Here is a 14447-nt window from a genome sequence, read left to right as displayed (position 1 = left end):
TTGGCATGGCCTGAGGAATGAAGCTCTGAAGCTCAACACAAAAGCCCAGAGCTGTATTTGCAGTCTGTGTTGTCAAGGCTACCTGGCACTGGAAAGCTCTTTTTCCAGGTTCACTGGCTCAGAGAGAGTTCACCATCACACACCTTGTTGGTTCAGTGCTCAGAGGTCAGATTCAGCCTCCAGGTCATGGCACAAGTGGCCCCATGCTGTTGTTGCAGGACAATCCCATGATGTACATGAGCACCTGTAGCCAGAGGAGATTGGGAGACACAAGAGCTTCTCCTCCTAATCCTGAAACTCCTGTCCACGTCAGGACCACCATGATGCTGGTGAGGCTGATGAGATCATCATCACTGCTCAGCAGATGTGGGGCTCTTGAGAAGTCTTCCTCACAACCCCCCTACACTGAAGTTTTTAAAGTGATCTTGGGCCACTGACATTTTTTTACTAAGAAATGTTGAAAAACATGGAATTGGCAGAAAGCCAAATTTAAACAACTATATAAGAAACAGAAATGCTGTATATTTCCCACATTTTTCTATAAAACCCTGATCAGAGAGGGCAACTAAGGTTGTATTAATCCTTCTGACAAAGGAGTTTCTGACAGTCATGATAAATAGTTCGAAAATATCTATTCTCTCTCACCAGCTTCCTATTTCCATTCTGATCCCCTATGAGCCAAACATTTACTTTCAAATAATTCTGAAGCCACTGTGTATGACCTTTATAGGCTCCTGCAGTTCAACAAGGCATGGATGTTTTCTTCAGGGAGAATCTTAATATTTCAAAGTTTTTCTCTTGTTCTTCAACAAAAGGTTTCTGTACCCTACCATAGGTTCCCAACCCAAATCCCAAGATGAATAATTGATTTATTTTCTTATAGCTGATCAAAAGTCCTGAACAAACAAACATAAGCTATCTGGAAACAACTTTTTTTTTTTTTAATTGCATTCTAAATTTTCTAACTAAAACTTACCTCAGTAAGTATATAAGAGAAATGGAGATTACAGGAAAAAAATCAATATCTACTTGCTAAACATCATAGGGAGATAATTTTTATTAGCTAATACCATATCTGTACATCTCTATTGTGTTATACAACCACCAGTAGATGGTCTGCCTGGAAAAGAAAGCCCTACACAACTGGCACATCAGTTACACGAGTTCTTATCTCAGACATTCAAATTATACACCAATTAAAACTATGCATCACTGAGGACTAATTATCTCTTAATTAGGTATTTTGGTTCCCTTAAATCATCAGCTGAACTATTAACGGGGCTTCTGCTATCTCAGAAATACATCAACTATGTTAAATATTTACAGATATTCTGGTGGTTCATATTAAGCCTTTTCTAAAGTAACTGGAAAAAGAAATGTACCAGGAAGAATAATGAATATAACATTTACATTTATTGGAGTGGTGTAGAAGTTGGCATGATACAGTTGGCAACCTTGTTCTGGTATATTTTAAGACAAATGTTAACTGTTTTACCATTACTTAAAGCAAAAAAGGTATAGCCTAATAATCAGGAAACACCTCCTCATTTTAGCAATTCTTTAGGATTCATGGGAAGCATTTTGGAAAACACTGCATTGGATCTGGGCACATCAAGCCTTTGGAGAATATTACACAGCCTTGGGATTTATTCCCCATACAATTGACCTTACAACTCCAAGAAAATAAATTATAGATATCATAGATAGTCCATTTTCAAAGGCAAGAACCAGTAGGTTTCTGGCATTATATTTGATTGCCTAAGAAAGAAAAAAGTAACCATAATTACTGTAGCAGTCCACATTTGAGTAGTAATTTTCAAGTACTTCATAAAATACAATAATTGTACATGTAACATATACCTGTAATAATGTAACTATGACTGAGAATTTTAACAATGGTATTTAATGTGTTGAAAAACAGGAGTTTAGCTTTAGATGCGAGCAATGAAACTTGACCTCCATGCTGCTGTCCTCATCTCAGTTTTAAAATAATTTTTAATTTCTCCACTTAGAGGAGTTGTTTTTTTCTAAAAATAACTATAGAGCAAAAAGCCCATTTAATATATTTTAATAATATATAGAAAACAATACTATGGAACATATAAACCTGAATTTCCAGGTTTTTTGCTGTCTAACGACCTAAATGCTGTGAGCAGAAAGGTGATCAGATGAGCCCCACTTTAACAGAATATTGGAGCACAAATGTGTCATGAGCAGCCTTGTGATCTGGTTTGGAGATCACTGTTTCCTTAGATATACATTCTTCCATTTTAATTCCCTGAATAATTTAATGCCTATATTCAACGCATCAAAACTGACAAAATACTAAATACTATAACATAACGTTCCTTCAAAATCTCTTCCAAAGCACTGTAGATTACTAAGTCTCTTGTTATTTAAATCACTTCTTCCTTACATTCAGATAGGAACTGTATTTGCACTTCTTCAGTCTCATGTTCCCACCCTCCTGCTTTTGGCACTGCAATTTCTCTTCCTTCAGAGTCCAGGATTGATATGACCTGATGCATAACAAGAGCACACTGAACTTTTGCATGCAGCTTTGTTGAGGATAATTTTCACAGCAAAGTGGAGAATGAGAGAATACGGTCTCAAGTTGAAAATGGGGATGTTTAGATTGCATATTAGGAAAAATGTCTTCACAGAAAGAGTTGGCAAGTATTGGAACAGGCTGCCCAGGGCAATGGTGGAGTCAGCACCCCTGGAGGCATTTAGATGTGTAGATGTGGCACCTGGGGACATGTTTTAGTGTTGGACTTGGCAGTGTTAGGTTAAAGGTTGGACCAAATGATCTTAAGAGGCCTTTTCCAACTGAAATGATTTCTCTGTTAATGATTACTATCAATCCTGACTTTCATAATGATCAATATCATCATCCCTATTGAAAACTGAAACTACACATATATGTCCATTTTAGCCTATGCCTCAGTCATCTCTAATCCACCCTGTACTGCAGGTTGCCTTCTACTCCTGGTTTTCTTTCTGTTCTGACAGAATTTCCTGCTCCTTGCAGAATTGTCACTAAATGATAGTTCAGTGGATTTCCCAGGTTCTTGTTCTTGGTATACTACTTTCAAACATTTTTTAAAGAGGAATTTTACATTTACTGTAAGAAAACATCGAAGTCATTTTGGAAGTTAATGCATCCACTTCATCATCAATAGCTGTTTAGTGTTTCAGGAATTATAGTGTCTCCATATATTGCTATATGCAGTTACTCAGCAGCCTCTATGAAAACCATTAAGGCACTTAGAAATTGAATTGTTCGCCATAAATCATAGGGATTAAATTTAGGCATGAAATCACTGGTGGGAGGAGGTTCTGTACAAACACAGCTACATGTGGATAAATACACATTTTCCAAGCAAAGGGTCCACAATCATGACCTTAGCAAAAAAAAAGTCTTAAAAACCTGTCTGAAAGATCTGATCTTTATTTGTTAATTTAGTAATTAGGCTTGTGATACTGTTGTAACTTCTAATGGCAGTGACTGACAGGTTTTACTTCTTGGAGTTTTTACAACATATAAGTCACTCATGCATGTTAAAAATTCAAATTAAGTCCAAAACCGAAACAAAAAAGCTGAAATAAATTATACTACACAGTAAATTTTATTACAAGGCTAGATATGCTTCTTGATTTACATTACAGTCCTCCTTCAGTTGCTACACACAGGCTATTAACAGGGGAAAGGAAATCAATTCTGAAACAGGAGCCAGTAAACTGAAAGAACACTAGTTTCAGCTTAAAAAAAAATCTCTTGAAGATTTATACATGAAGTAGTTTTGATTATTTGTTGTGCTACATACAAATAAAATGTAAATCCCCACCATAATTCATTATTCTGTTCTGGTATACAAACTAAGGGTGCCAAACCAGTTTTCGCCAGAAACCACAGAGCAGAAAAAACCAGAATTCGAAGTAGGCTTGCTTAAGAATGTTAAATTCCTCTTTTTGAACACATCAGGGCATTCTACATGTACACCAACACCCTCTCTAACTTCACTGCAGCAATAATTGTTTTATGCTGTGGAAACATGTTAGTTTAACTATGCTATGTTCAAAAATGTATAACAAGATTTTTTTTTCCATTAAACACAAACCTAATTTTGCCAGACAGTGCTTTGCTGCTGTGGCTGAACCTTACAATTTAAATTGACCCTCCCAATTAAAACTCAGACACTTGTGAATCTTTCATTTACACTTTAGGGAAGAAAGGAAATAACTAGTAGAACAGTTATTATTATCTCCAGATTCAGCTTTTAAATTGGTAGAAAATTTTGCTGCTCAGGCACAAGCTGAGATCAGACTTACAACTTTGACAGTTATAAAGAGATATAGGTGCAGGAAAGCAGCTGATCCTGAAGCAGGAATATTATTGTTGTCCTTAGGGACAGCAATCAGCTGAATAGCCAGGACAGTGTTTTAAGGGTATTTGCTTTTTCCTACGTAGTCACTGCTTTCCAGAATATAGGAGCAAATGACGGAAAAAAAGAAAATACATCTGTTACCAGCTTAAATGACAAAAATCCCTTGCCATAAAATTAGTTTCCTGAGACTGAAGAACATGTTGTGGCTGCTGTTATTAATATTTGCATAGCTGTCAGAAGCCCAAGCTTTATGACTGCTTACTGCTTCAGGGACCATTGACCACTATTTGAGGTGCTGGCTACAGTTTGAGTTACTGCTTTTCAATAAATGTTACAGCCTTCAAATTCCATTACCAGTGGAGTCTGAATTACATCTACTCTCAAAATAAAATAAAAATGAGCAGAAACAAGCTATGGGGCTTTATCACATATTCTGTTCTATCCTAATCTAGCCTATTTTAAGGCAAGAGCATTTTCTCATGGAATCCTGTTTAACCGATATATGACACAATACACCTAAAGGGTTGGGACTGCCAAAGACAGTCAAACCTAAGTCTGGATGATAAATCATGTCCTGTTACTTGGATACTTCTGTTAGCATCTGCTAACAAAGATAATTTATACAGATTTCCTCTGAAAAGATGCATAAACTACTGTTGCTTACGAAAGTTTGGCCAGTTAAGCTTAAGACCCATCCTTACTCTTCAGCAACTCTGAATTACAGGAAATGGAGGAAAACTGTGGTATCAGCTGTTGCAGTAATTCAGCGGGGAAATATCCAACCTTTTTGTGCCAGTGTATAACTATCACAGACTTCTAAGAAAAAACTGACACCTGCCCATGTTACAGCCAGGTCAATAGACCAAGATTTGTGGAAACAGCTCTAAGATGAAGATGTCCTACATCACCACCTTTCTAATGACCCCTTATGCAACTATGTCACATTTCTGATTCTCCTTTCCTCAAGGAAGAAGAGATTTGATAGCTAAATAAAATGCCTTTAGTATCAGAAAATTGAAATGCAGGGTTTTCCCCTGAGGGCTGTGGGGACCACCCAGCTGTGTGCCCATGGACAGAAGGGTGTTGGCTGATGGGAACCTGCAGTACATTTCTAAAGAGAGCAGCAGTACAGCTGAAACTGAGAATTTCCTACATAGTTTCTATGTTTGGCAAGTACCCAGTGCTGAAGAACTTGTATTCTGAGGTGATTAGGATCACCAGTGACAACAATAAAATGCCTAGTTTCTGGTGCAGTATCACAGACCAGTACATCTTTAAGAACTGTTTTTATTGACACCGATCACCACATATCCTTTTCTCAAAGCCAAAAAAAATCATATTTGAAGAGAAGATATTTTGTGTTAGAGTCACCAGGGATTTATTAACACTTTGGAAAAAAAATCCAAGCTTGCTGAATAGGTAACATGCATAATAAAACTGCCTGAGGAAGCAGCTGTGAGCCATTGATCCCAATAAGCAATCACCTGCTGGGATGGACAGTTTTTCCTTACAGTCATGAGAATCTTGGAGATAAATGAATGCAAAACCAGAGATAATACAGGTGACTTTAACAGAAAATGAAACTAAATGTCTTGTATAATGAGGAGGGCTGCTTCTTTCCCTATAGAAAAAGAAAAGAGCAGTAACTCCAGCTCCCAAATCCTCCCAATGAAAGATCGCAGAAATCTCAGCTCCAGTGCCAGCATAACAGGAGGCACAAGAGCAGAGTGGTGAAATGCATATCAATAACACCATTGATAATAAGATCAAAAACACAACTTCAAATACCAGTTAAAAAGGAAATAAGGTCACTAGTTCTGCCTCCTTAGGAACTCATGTTTTATATAATGTATTCTCGACAAGTTGTGATGAATAATGGAAATACAGCAGACTGGTACTCAGATTGTACTTGAAAAATGCTTGATGTGCATTTACTTAGTCCTCTACAAAAGCATTGTGTAAAAGGCATGTGCCAAGTTTCACGTTGCTACCATACTTATTAAATGAACAGACTACCTCTCAAGGAAATCACAATAATTTCCTTAGGTGTAACCGAATTAAATACAGCCTTCAGTACTGAGTTAACACAAAATATCACTAGGCTTTTCCCAGCATGGTATCACCAGTGCAGTGTGGCCATTTTAGTGAAAAGGACTTCAGTGCAAATAGACAAATATCAACCACTTTTGCCTACTATGAAGGTGAAATCTGGTATGCTCTAGATGAAGAAGATCATACCTATTAGAACTGTGAGGCGATTTAGTACTGGCCTTTGAAACTTCAGCCTCTGGAAATTCATAGGAGGCTTCATATACTTTTAAAATTTCGATTAGATGCAGAAACATAAAGTTAACATATAAAACAGATTTTGTTTTCTCTGAAAAGCTCCCTGCTCCATTTATCATTTGAAGATGTTATCTACTGCTGGAGTGCCAAACATAAGAAACATATAGGGGTAATGTGAACTTCAGATGTTTTCTTGGAAAAGGACAAATTACAGCATGAAAAATGCTGAGAGCTAAATAATAATCTTGTTCATTTAGGAAGGCAAATACAGAGGACAAAATTAAAATCCTAAACCAGTTTCCCCAATTGGACCTTAGCTTTCCTTTCTTGGTACATAAAATTGAGTAACTTAATTTCTAGATGGAATAAGATTTTTTATGAAAAATTAGCAGGACAGGAAAGGAATGCAATAGTAAAGCACCACCACCTCTGAAGCAGAACTGTCTGGACTGATGAATTTCAATGCACCTCAAAGAGAAATACAAAAAAAGAAATCTGTGTAACAGTGGCAGACAACGCAAATTCTGATTTTTGAAAAAAATAAAGGAAGGATGTAACCAATGGTCAGGGATTCCCTCCATCAGGGTGTTAAGCTGCAGTGGAAACAGCACAAGAAGGAGCTGAGATCTGCCAACATCTGACACAGAACTGCACGTCTCAGGAATGCATCACCTTAATAATGTTTGTCTTACAATGATGATACAGCCACCTTCCAGTCGTAAAGGTGAGAGGAGAGTGTAAGGCATTTACAGTTGAAATTGCTCCATGGATTTGTTTAAGAAGCCTACTTGGCAGCTGAAGTTGTTCTGCCCTTAGGAAGTGGGAGAAAGTGTAAAAAACACCCCTAATATGAAGAGTAAAAGCAAGCAGTTAGTCTTCAGGGTTTGTTTGGATGTTTTAATAAACTAGTACATTCATAAATGTTAGTAAGCTGCATAAATTCCTCCTTGGGCACTGTTAACACATATTTACAGTCACTGTTCATGGATGAGGAAGGCAACTCAAGCTTTACTTAACACAACAAAAACATTTCTCTGACAGTTTACTCAGAGGATAACTGCTTTAATCCAGGACACTTTATCACATATATACAAATATTTATTTATTTATTTATTTATTCATTCAGATTTTTAGATTTTTATTTTATATATATTTATGTATATTTATATATATGTATAAAATTAGGTCCTGTATTTTAGAAAAATATGGAGGGCTTTTTCCCCACAAAAATGGAAATTTTGTAGGATACTTGTATGGTTAACTGCAAAGTATTTTGAGCTTGTACTTGTTTCTGGAGTAAATCATCTGCAATTATGAAATTTTATTACCATTGTAACAATTTAATTTTTAAGAATTAGTTCTGTAAGGGAGTTATATTCAAAAGCTGTTCATCCACATAACAATCTCCTTCATTGATGCAGGGGACACAGTGTTCACAAATGCAGCCATAGTAATTGTAAGTGTAAATACTGCTGGAGCTTCACAGGCCAGGGAGGAATCATGATTGCATTGATTTTTTTGACTCTGCTACTGCACAGCATCTCAGTACTCCAGAAAATACTGAATGAAATTGATTCCAATTAAGTCAAAGAAGAACATACATTCTAATAAAATACACTTAGTCTTAACTGAAGTCTGTGATATTACAATCTGATAGAGTCACTCAACATTTAAAAAAACCAGAGGCTCCCAAAGCTAATCATTAATAAAGGACTACATTCAAATATCCAGGTACACATTTGTATATCCTTTTCTACATTTACATCTAAATGCAAAAGTTATATTACAAATAAACACATAAGTTCAACAATTTAAATTAAGATTTTAAAATTGACAGCCTGAAATCTGATTCACTACTGAAAACAAAAGCACAGAATCATGGGATGGTTTGGGCTGGAAGGGACCTTAACGACCACCTCATTTCAACTCTCCTGTCATGGGCAGCAACACCTCCCACCAGGCCATGCTGCTCAAAGCCCCATCCAGCCTGGCCCTAAAATCATACTGGGATTGGCATCACAATATAATTACTATACACAGAAAATACAGCATGCAAATAATGCTATTTGTATATTTCTGTATGAGTGAAATCATGGAATCCAATGTAAAGCTAAAATAAAAACATCTCTAAAAGCACAAAGCTTTAGTCACTGACCTGTATTTTGATCGGCCAGGAGAAATTGCTGACATAGACATAGAAAGTGATGTTTGGGTTGCTTCGAAAGTTAAATTTTTCACAGGAAAAGCTGTCTCGGTATTCCTTAATATTAGCTTTGGAAACAACAGGAATCTCTTCTCCAGATATTGTTCCAGCTAAAAAGAATTTTAAAAAGCTCAGGTGTAGATATACATATTTGCAAAAATATTTATCATCATTAAAGATGCCAAAGTAAATTTGCATAAGAAACTTAATTTCTTAACTGCTTTTGGTGTCTTCAATCTAAAACAACCCCTTAATATAGCTTACATGGCACATTAGGTATATTTAATATACATACAGAGAATTCACAGAAATTTTTACTTTGGTTTCAAAAAATTACATACAAATCATAAAAGTGACAGAAGTAACTTGAATTTTACAAGGTAGTTATTATGGTCAGCTAAACAGATAATATGCTTTCCTCCATCATTTATGTTTCATTTCAATAAAAACTCATAGATCAATAAAACCTGAAAGGGAATTTTTCTACATCTTACATTTTCCCTGTAGAGTTTTAATCGTTCATGAAAGCATTAATAATGTAATGAGTAATAAACATTCATCAGTTTTTGCAAACAAATGTGTGACTGAGCTAAGTTACAGGAATAAACAGAGTTTACCAACTGTGATATGTTAAAGTACTTCAGAAATGCATTGATGAAGAAATTCATGAGTTTAAGAGAAACTCTGAACCTTCTTTAGAAAGATTTGTTTTAAAATTATTTCATATTAAGCATCATGCCTCTCCTTGGATGTGCTTTCAGAAAGTCAATAGAACCAATTCAGGAAGACTGTCTAAATTAAAACAAAGAAGGGTAATGGGGTTCAAAGTTGGAGAAAAAATAGATAAGCTGCTCCTTTTATCAGCATACACAGAAGAACTTTATTGTTTGATATCAATGTTAAGGTTAATAATTAAATTTTTAGCTTGAACACTGAAACAAAGAAATAAAATCTCAGTCTCTGCAGTAGTTAAGGAAGCAATTTATCTTAATTAAAATCACAGCATTTCATAACACTGTCATTTTAAAAATTTAAATAGGCTACAAGCTTTTCCTACCAAAGTAATTTTAATTGAATTGGAGAGAAAGTCAACATATTAATGAAGCTTTATTCAGATTGTAAATTATCATCTGAGGTTTAAATAATACAATCAATAATGGCATAATGATAATGGCAAAAGAACACATTTTGCAAAGTTTTATTATCAAAATTAGCAACAAAGAGACAATCAGGTTAAAATAACTTAAGGGATCATGAAATCGTTTGCGGAAAAATTAATCATACCAACATTCACTCTCACCTGTAGAACCAACAGACCATGTAATATTGAGGTTAAAGTTGTTTGATGCATTAATTGAGATATCCAAATTTTTATTTGACTAGTAAAAGAAAAAAAATAGAGCAAAGTTAACAAAACATTTCAAAACATATCAGAATGTATTGCATGTAACTCTATTGCATGTAACTGAATACAGCCTTTTAATCATCTTCCAGTTTTCAATTTAAACATAAATAGAAATGGTAATGATTCCCTGCCAAAGGCAATTCTTTCTTTTGCTCTGGTAAGAACAGGGTACAATTTAACACATAACTACATCAGTTATCCTTTTAGATTGTCCTAAGTATAACAAAATAATTGTCTTAAAGAAAAAAATACATGGCAAATGCCTACATTCTAATCACAAACCAGAAATTACTTTCCTCACCTAAAAATGTTTTCTCAGCAGAGGGGTTCATCTCAGGAAGGTGCTAAAACTTGTGGGAGCAACAATAAAATAAACCAACTGATAATTTTTCAGAGTATTGATTAAGCTGAAGTACATCTACGATTTAGACAGTGTTCTCAATGAAGGCACTGGACTAATTTTACAGCTCTCAAAAAATGTGAACTATCTTTAAAACCTTGTGGACACTTTGAAAACCTTTAAGCAATGTCAAATACAATGGAAATCTTAATTCTGACTCTCTAAAATTTAACTATTTACCTGTTCTGGATTTGCTATAAAGTTTATGGCAGTGTGATGGCGATCATCCTCTTGTAATAAGCTGAAGGTAAACTGGTAATCAATCAAAAGGCTGTCTGTGGGCAAAACCAGAAATAAAAATAATAAAATAAAGTGCATACATATTAATTCTGTTATGCAAGTAACTAAAAATTTACCACTCTCATTTATTTTAAAAGTCATGGAGAAATCTACAAGTCAGAATTACTCACATGCATTTCACTGTTGAACTATTTGCATGATAGTGTCTTGAAACAATTAAAAAATAAAATTAAATGAACCAAAAAGATAAAATTAGGAAAAAATAACTGAGAAATAGATTCTATCATGGAGTCAGTGGTTAGACATAACTTGAAATAGCCATTCTTTGTGCAGTAATTATTCCAAAATACAGTATTCAGTGTTGTCAAAGCATTATCAGTTTCCGAATTTCACTCTGAAATAATTATTCAATTACTAGGTTTAAAAGATCTGGAAAAAGTTGCATCTACACTAAAATTACATACTATGAAGGCATGATATTGTAGTAAATAAGACTGCTAATAACTAAATGGCACAACTGAACTTTGAAAAGAAATCATGCGACCATGAAGTGTTTCCTTTGTAAACTGACAGAATTTTAAGAGATTTTGTTAAGTGGCAAGTGATAGAAATTTTTCATACAAGAGAAACAAGGGGTTGTTTAGTATTGCTCAAAAAAAATGATATTTGACTCCCTATTGGCTTTTGTTCTGCACATTTTTCTTCCACCTTGTGAATGGAAGAGAGCCTTCCAGGCAGCTCCCACACATGCTCCTGTCACTGCTCACTAACAATCTGCTGGGTTGGCAGAGGTGCAGAAGGGAGAAACAGCCACCTTCAGATGATCCAAACCATGCTCAGCCCTTCCTGGAAGGAGCAGAAATTGATTGGGACAAGTCAGAAGACATCTCTTGAGCTATCCTGTTGTGTTCCCAAAGCCAGAGGAATGAGATTAACCCTTACTTGGGTCATAGAGGAATGACTGCAAAGGAACTTTTCTGCAGGGGAAGGGGTAGAAACAGACTCGTCAGGATGAAGCAGGTTTCCAGGACCTCCAAAATGTAAGAAAAGAAAAACAGTCACAGAAACTACTGCTGCTGCAATTCATAGAGAGAGCCATGTATAATGCCAGCAGGAAATGTTCAGTGCAGTCAGAGAGTTAAGAATCAGCAGAGCCCCCAGAGATGCAAATTGCGATAGCAGATAAATAATCCCTGTGCAACCGACAGTTGTGAACCAGAGGTGGGTGTGGTGGGTGCATTTTGAATGCTCTGTCACATGGGCAGATATCTTCAGATCCAACAGAATAAATCTTCTGAATCTTTTACCATTACAGTTCTGCAGGGATGAAAAGCTTCTACTTTTTCCCCTCTGTCACAGGAAATAAGGAGGTGACTTATAAGAGTACACGATTCTGATTATTATTTTATGCATGTTAAAATATGGCAAGTCATCTTTGATGCTACAACCTAGTGAACCATTGTAAAGCATTATTCTGATCCCTGTGCTGCTGACATTCTGCTAGTCACCAACACCACACAAAGTGTGTTACAAATAAAAAATATGTGATCATAAAAACAAAATCAGTAAATACAGAGAGTGAAAGATTAAGTCAAGGCAGAGAAAAAGCTTTGTCAGCCCTTTGTTGGATTCAATAGTTTGCTTACTGCTGACAATCACCTTTTCTGCAACACATCATCTGAAAAAATACACTCTGTTGTGTCCCATGGGAAGGCTGACATAGAAAGAGAAAAAAAGCCCACTATATTGTCTTAATAGTTAAAGAAAATTGTTTTGGTTTGGTTGGGGTTTTTTCGATTTTTTTTTTTTTTTTTTTTTTTTTTTTTTTTTTTTTTTTTTGTGTGGAAGGAAAAGTGGAAAATAAAGGTTCCAGAATCACAGAATATCCTGAGTGTGAAGGAACCCACAAAGGAGATACATGAATGGAACTACGCTGACCTTCAAAGGTGAAAAGTTCACTTTCTCTAAAATTAGCCACCACAGTTTCATTGTTCAAATAAGAAGAAGCTGATCTAGATGTCTTAGCTAACAAGTTTTGACCAGGTTTCTGCATGTTTATGAAGGCAAAAGATGAATAAATATGAAATTTAAATGCCCCATTTTTTTATTAATACTACTCTACACTTCTATAGTTATGCAAATCTAATTAATAAGTCTCACTGACTCTATTGTGCCCTATCTCCATGTTTAACAATACGATTACCATTGCACCAGAACATATTTAAAGGTGGCAGGACAAGAAAAGATGGCAAGTAAAGATTGACCCCTATGAAATAGATTAATAACTCTTTAATAACCATGAGTAGAAAGGCAAAAAGGTTAGGAATAATGTATAGATATGCTTAATCTCCTGATCTGGTCAACTTGGAGTCCCTCAAAATAGAGGACTGCTTCGGCATGAATCTTCGTAAACAGATTTATTGTAAAGGTGTGGTGGACCAGCACCAGGAAAGCACTCCTTCAGAAATTCTGGCTACAGCAAGGGCTACAAGATGCAAGAAGCAGTTGGACAAGATTCCATTGATTTGCTCATAAGTTATAGAAAATCACCACTTAAACACATCACAGTCTTCCTCTAAGCCCAGACTGTGTCCTCTCTGAGATTACTGCTCTCAGAGCAGTAATATATAGTTAATATCCCATCACAAAATAACATTGGGAATACACATGCGACTCATGTCTCCCAGTAATGAATGAACAGCTCTCCTGCATACAAGTTTAAAACAATTCAAAGTCATTTACTTTTAAAACAATATTACTTCTTTTTTTTTTTCCTGGGGTTTGTTGCTGTTGCTCTTGTTGTTTATTTGCTTGCTCTTGATTTTTGAAATTCATGTTTTACTTGATAAAAGCCAACAAAGTATGAACTGATTTTTCAAAGAATGCAGGAAAAGTCCTTACCCTTATAAAAAAAGTTAAACTACACAGTTCCTCATAAATTTACCATCTGTAACAAACCAGAAAATTAATGCCACTTTTTCTTATTGTATTTTTACATACAATACAGTTGTGACAGTATATTGTGAAAAACGATAAGTTAGTTATGTGTAGAGCCTTTTGTCCGCAAGATATCCCAAAGTATTTTGTTGTGTTATTAATTACTCTATTATTTAATGGTTAATCAATTTGATACTTCATTAACAGCAGCAAACTTCAGTATGAAATCCCACACATTATTTCCTCCGTAGCACTCAAAAGCCTTGAACAGCACAGCTTGTGTTATTCACGAGCAACTCTGAGAGCCAACACATGAACTCATCTTGGGATTCTTCAGAGTTGCCAAAAGACCTCTGAAGTACACTGAGCCAGCCCTACAAACTAAGAAGTGAGGATCTTCTCTAAATTGCTCAGAAGCAGCACATTTCTTAGCACTAACAAACTAAAATTATGGTCTTTAATTCCACAGAGACCTGCCACAGGATAAATCATTAAATCTCTACCTTGGCCGTGGCCTGGGTGCTGTAAAGCAGAAACACTTACCTCTTCAGAGAGTTCTAATTCAGGGAAGGTACCTAAGGTGTGCAT

The 14447-nt window shown here is 35.6% G+C and overlaps 1 protein-coding gene across 5 annotated transcripts in view; it reads right to left on the bottom strand.

The window, feature by feature from the left end:
- Nucleotides 1–14447, bottom strand: part of ATRNL1 (attractin like 1) — a 441394-nt gene that overhangs the window by 247033 nt on the left and 179914 nt on the right. For all 5 annotated transcript variants that reach the window (XR_006014565.1, XM_042019406.1, XM_042019407.1 and 2 more), the window contains exons 22-24: nt 10863–10957; nt 10178–10256; nt 8830–8987 (exon numbers count right to left, since the gene is read on the bottom strand). Coding sequence is in view for 4 of the 5 variants with exons in the window: in XM_042019406.1 (XP_041875340.1) it covers nt 8830–8987; nt 10178–10256; nt 10863–10957 (332 nt within the window). In the remaining variant the exon portion in view is untranslated. The remainder of the gene's footprint in view (nt 1–8829; nt 8988–10177; nt 10257–10862; nt 10958–14447) is intronic.

Source organism: Corvus kubaryi, unplaced genomic scaffold (assembly GCF_017639235.1).
Source record: "Corvus kubaryi isolate FWS band 111438036 unplaced genomic scaffold, C.kubaryi_AGA036_p1.0 138, whole genome shotgun sequence".
Lineage (NCBI taxonomy): Eukaryota > Metazoa > Chordata > Aves > Passeriformes > Corvidae > Corvus > Corvus kubaryi.
The sequence above is the reverse complement of the archived record's forward strand: the minus strand, read 5'-3'. Positions and strand labels throughout refer to the sequence as shown.